The 5,493-nt window shown below is 45.5% G+C and overlaps 1 protein-coding gene across 1 annotated transcript; it reads right to left on the reverse strand.

Annotated features, from left to right (window-relative positions):
* Positions 1-320: 320 nt before the first annotated feature.
* NUDT21 (nudix hydrolase 21) lies at positions 321-2,434 on the reverse strand. The gene is made up of 7 exons (XM_078622604.1): positions 2,313-2,434; positions 1,721-1,921; positions 1,581-1,644; positions 1,410-1,499; positions 915-990; positions 717-831; positions 321-342 (listed from the first exon to the last, which is right to left on the reverse strand). Exons 1-7 carry the CDS (start codon positions 2,432-2,434, stop codon positions 321-323), a joined length of 690 nt encoding a protein of 229 aa, XP_078478730.1.
* Positions 2,435-5,493: the final 3,059 nt, after the last annotated feature.

Consider the following 5,493-nt stretch of genomic DNA (forward strand, 5'->3'; position numbering starts at 1 on the left):
AACGTTTTTTATTAAAAAGAAAACACAGCATTGTTACAGGGTTAAAACAACAGGAAACACGATGTTGCAATTTGTTTAATCTTAAAATCTACGGCCGGTCAACTTATGAGCTACAAACAAAAAGAGAGAAAGAGAGAGAGAGAAAAAAAAGAAAATTTCATTTTTTCTCTGTTTAAAAAAGAAAAGACATGAAATTTTATGAAAACAGTTATAAACAAACTGAGCCCGAGATAAGAAGCACGTTGGATCACGTTGTCCAGATCCTCAGGCGTCCCGCCACCCAGCTGTGCTCACAGAGACAGCCGCACCCCTCCTACTCATCAGTTGTAGATAAAGTTGAACCTATAAAACAAAGTGAGATTGTGGATTACACAATTTCCCACACATTTTCCAATAAAATATATTTGACTTCGTCTATTTGTAAATGTTCTTTGCAGTTAGATCACAGCAAAGAACATCACACACACATTCATGCTAAAACTTGAAAACTTCCATTGTACACTAGAAGGTGTATGTATAGTGCACAATAAATACCTTCAGCTTCGGCACATCAAGTATCTGTGAAACCAGTCATTATAAATTACTTGATTGTCCAAAGACGCACTGCCGTTGATTAAAACAAGCCGATTTGTATTTGCATGATTTCAGTCTGTGTGACAGTAAAAAAATGGATTGTTTCAGTGTGAACAAATAAACAACAAGTAGAAGTCACAAACCTGCTCAGCAGCTGCGGTAGACTGGAAATGATCGGTCCGTACCCGGGGGCGTTGTCATATAATTCAAACAATGGTGCCGCCACCAGTTTATAGTTCTTTGGGACTGCAAACAGAGCTGCACAAACACGAAGCACGGATTCCTTGTACTCATCGATTGATGAAACGATGCTCAAAAAACCACAGCAGTGACACACCAACCTTTTTCCTGCAACTGAACCAGAAACAGCTTCTTATGCTCCTTGGGTTTGGTGATGTGAGCTGGAATGTAGGGATACTGCAAAACACACAAGTTCACATCAGCTCGCGGAAAGGATATCTGCTGTAACAGCCGACCGACATTTTACTGAAGCTGCAGAGAGCATGACAAAGGCCTCGTTCAGGTAAAAACCTCACATATCTGACTTGTTTGTCCACATGTTCCTAACGTCAGCTTTTGTTAGTGTCGGTCTGAATGGCACAAAACAGATTTGTTCAAATTGAACTCGACCAGGTCATGTTCATGTGTCTGACTTTTACATACATGAAGTGAGACAGACCATCAAATATAAACAAGGGATGGAAAAAAACATGGCCGACTATCACTAGCTCGTGAGTTTGTCCTGCTCCAAATACGCGACAAATTCACACCGCCTCAGGGTGTGAACTGTGAATGCTGGAGTTTGATGCATTTTAATTAGCATGTGAACAACTCACCTGTGGAGGTTCAAAGTTTGGGCGCCACCAGTTGCCGATACAGTCGTCAATCACCCAGTCCTGTTTGACGCCATCCTGGCGCCCAAGGATCTGACATCCAGAGGAGAACACACATGAAAAACACAGAAACAACAAGAGAGGGAGTCTGACCAAGAGTCCTGATGTATCCACCTCTGTCATCAGCCGTTTTAGACCTTCCACCTCGTCTTCTCCAGGACTCAACTCTCCACCAGGTCTGCGGGGGCAGAAACTATACATCAGACGACGAACCTCTGCTGCTTCCCACCAGCCTCTGAACATGAAATCCTCACAGTTTGAAGAAGGTGGTTCCCAGCTGCAGGAGTAGGACATGTGGCAGCCGGTGTTCGTGGACAATGAGGACGCCTTCCACCGTCCTCCTCATTCCCATCTTATCAAACTCCTCCCGCATCCGCTGGAACCTAGCTGCCACCGAGCTGTCTTTCTCATACAGCGGCTCCTTGGTGCCAAACGTGTAGTTGGTGAGGGGATATCTACACACAACAAACATGAATTAGTTTGCAGGCTAAACGACGAGTTTCGATTGTAACTGCAAATTTAGAAAAAAAAACCCCACAATTTAGAAACTAAATTCCTGTGTTAAAAATATATAATGAAATACTCTTTTTGTTAATTCCTCAAGGAAATAATGTGGTTTCTTAATCAAAAGCCAATTAGCAATGATCTCGACAAAAACGGTAAACTACGTTCAGGACTTTATTAAAAGCCATAAAAAAGACGTAAATATAAATGTACATTTAAAAAGTCTGACCAGCCAGAAAATGTATTTATTACTATTATTATTAACATATATTCCTAGATGGGAATCCCAATGAGCGAATCAGTCGAATCACGCAGTTTTCAGTTTGCGTGAGAGAGACTCACAGGTTGATGGTTCTCTCCAGAGTCAGGGGTTTCGCGGGGCCTCCCATGTATTTGTTCCCGAACTGAACGGCCCCTCCGCGCGGCCAGCCGGCGGACGAGCGACTGGGAGGAACGACCGACATGTCCGACGCGTTCGCGGTGGAAGTTGGAATTAAACCTTAACGCAGACGTAAATAAGCCGGGCTCGGTGAAATGGGTGAATATCACGGTGAATTCACAGCAGCGCAATGAACAATCCACAACAATCGCGGCTACTGCACCGACGACGCTTCCTTCGGCCTTCGCTTCCGGGTGAATGGTGTTTTTCTAGGCAAAGTTGGCGCCAGTGCCCCCTGCTGGGTAGGATGGTAAATGACGGTTCAGGTACAGTGTTTGTACTGTATGACCGGTAATGCTTTCCGTGTTATGTTCATAATTGCATGATGTGTGTGTGTGTGTGTGTGTGTGTGTGTGTGTGTGTGTGTGTGTGTGTGTGTGTGTGGATGTGTGTGTGTGTGTGTGTGTGTGTGTGTGTGTGTGTGTCCTTCCTAAACCATCCAGGCTTTTAAGGTATCTTTGAAGGTTCATTCGTTCAGTCATCCAGTTTATGGCATTTTGCTGGGTTAACTTGAAGGCAACGTGAAGACGTTTCTCCACTCATCCAAAAAGCTTCTTCACTTCTGAGCTGACACTGGTCAGATACTGGTCTGTGCACCTCAAAGTTGAGGTTCCTGTTCTATCTGAAAAGTTCAGAAAAGCCAAGCGCTTCCTACTGAAATCCTCACGTGTTAACTGAATGTTAGGGTCCACTCCATGTATGTGTTCTGTAAAGGCTTCAACCTCCTGAGTATCTATCTTGAGCAAAGTGCCGTGCACGTAGCTGGCCCGATGTGTGGGTGAAGTTCCTCTGAAGGAACGTGGCGCCTTGTTCTCAACTTCTTCCACAACGTTTTCCACAATGGGAGATACTGGGGAGCCCATCCACATCCATGATTCATGCACGTAGTCATGCACGCTTAATGTGATGTGATCTGTTCCCTACCAGAGGTGCAAGAATCCTCACCAAGTGATTATCAGTGTTGTAGGGACCGAGTTGATGCTGCTGATGATCGGCTTTAGTGGGGCCCCGTCCTACTGGGTCTCAGGGAGGTTGTAGATGCGGGGGGTAGCGTATCCTGGGTACAAGAGGTATTGACTTCTGTAGAAGGCTGACTAACTTCTTCTTGTACTTACTGGTGGGATCCTGCTTCAATGCTTTGTAAGTGGAACCCTTGCTGAGGAGGCCATTGACTTTGTCATGGTAGTTTGTGGTGTTTAGCAAACCTGTCTGCTGGAAGCAGGTGATGTCCGGAAGACTTCAACAGAGGGAGCCCCACTCAGACCTGTCATCGGCAGCATCAACTCAGTGTAACTTTAGTGTAAATGAACCACTATGTATTAAATATCTCACAGTATTTTTTTGTTTGTGACTGTATCCGTCACTCTGACAGAACTCTCTTTTTGTCTCCGTTGGTTTACTGGACCAGCATCAATGTTGCGATACGCAAAACATGAAGAATCGACTGAGGATTCACCTCAGGACCTGGATGGCTGAGAACCTTCACAGCCAGTGCAGCACAGCTACATATCTTATTGATTTTACTCGTCCGTAGGCACATTTCTCTTGAACCGAACGACTAATTCCAAACACAGTGTGTGAATCAGCCATGAATAAGCTCTACCTCCCCTCAGCAGTCGTGACAAGAGAGGAATCTTCGTTACAAACCTGCACAGAGAGGGTCCAAATGTTTCACAGCTCAATATGATCTAAAGCTAAATATCACATGTGTTTGTGCAAATACACCATTTTATTTCCAAACTACCAGAAATCAAATGGAACCTAATTTTTCACATGTGACTCTTCCCTTCTCGTTCAGCTTTTTCTATTCCTCATTTTCCGATGGAAGTAGAGTTTGCTCACTTGTTATATATATATATATACGAGGTCTCCATGACAACTGAACAAACTTCCTTAGCAGTGTACGAAACCATGAGGTCACGTTTTCTCTCCGAAACAAACGGATGACAAGAATCAAGAGGGAAGTCTCTCAGTTCAATATTCCATTTAATAGTCATAACTCTGTTTTCCATCTATTGTAAACATGTTTCTTTAAACACAGTAGTTGTCTTATGGTACATAATCATACGTGCAATGCAAACTTCAAACATAAGTTAAAAAAGGACAAAGACACCGTTGGATCTGTCGATTACATCACACCAAGGGGATCTCAGTTCTTTGGTCCAGTGGCCCACCAGCTGGTGTGCTGCTGTGGTGTGGTGGACTTTACTGTGGCCTCCGCTGCCTCCGTCACAGTAGTTGGTCCCGGATTTCTTAACTTGTTGACTTACTTTTTCATCCCCCCGACTTCACATTCTGACACTCCGTCAGTGGCTCTGTGCTGAACAAAACGTCCGCTTTAGCTGATGCAGGTGCAGACGTCCTCTCTTGTGTCGTCGTACTGACTTCTTCAAGTTTTACGTCCTCCTCCTGTGCCTCTTTCCTCGACACTTCGCCGTCGACCACAGTCGCTCTTCCCTCACCATTCCTCTTTTCATTCCGAACATCCTCAGCTTTCTTGTTTTCATTTTCCCTCAGCTCGTTCACTCTTCTGGGCCAACTTCACCACAATCTCTGCATCGGCTGTTGAAAGAGTCAATGTTCAGATATAAATCCACCGATATAAATGCACATTGTAAAAGGAGAGAAACCCATTCATTCAGTTCCATGAGTTTACAGTACCTGGGTCCTGTGCTGTCGGTGCCAGACTGGCTCTTTCCTCTGTGTGTGTCCTGTAAACCGTTCACCTGGCCCGGACCGTCCTCCGAGTGCAACGGACTGCTGGTTGCATGGTGAGAAGTAGCACTTTTCATTATCAGTCACAGGGAAATTAGAGATAATTGATGGGGGGTAAAGAGCCGGCAGTGTCGGAGGGGGGGTGGGACTGCGTCGGCCGTGATCAGAGAGCTAATTGCAGCTACACCGGCCTTGGCAGTGGTGGTGGAGTCGGTAGGGTTGGTCTCACTGGAAGGAGTGGAGGGGACAGAGACGTCGGTGGTTACAGGGGGGGCAGGGTGCATGGGAGTGAGTGGATGTGGGGCTGATGGTGGTGACAGGGGCGGAGGCGGCGGCGCTAGTGGTTGGAGGAGCAGCAGAGCCGAGGGT

This window comes from Lampetra planeri, unplaced genomic scaffold, assembly GCF_965212315.1.
Source record: "Lampetra planeri unplaced genomic scaffold, kcLamPlan1.2.h2 scaffold_1649, whole genome shotgun sequence".
NCBI classification, from domain to species: domain Eukaryota; kingdom Metazoa; phylum Chordata; class Hyperoartia; order Petromyzontiformes; family Petromyzontidae; genus Lampetra; species Lampetra planeri.

Bases quoted from the DNA above. Each gene is read 5' to 3' on its own strand.
- NUDT21 (XM_078622604.1), bottom strand. From the start codon at position 2,434: ATGTCGGTCGTTCCTCCCAGTCGCTCGTCCGCCGGCTGGCCGCGCGGA. The intron at 1,922-2,312 runs GTGAGTCTCTCT...TGTTGTGTGTAG, and splicing joins CTGGAGAGAACCATCAACCT to ATATCCCCTCACCAACTACA. The intron at 1,645-1,720 runs GTGAGGATTTCA...CTGCCCCCGCAG, and splicing joins GGAACCACCTTCTTCAAACT to ACCTGGTGGAGAGTTGAGTC.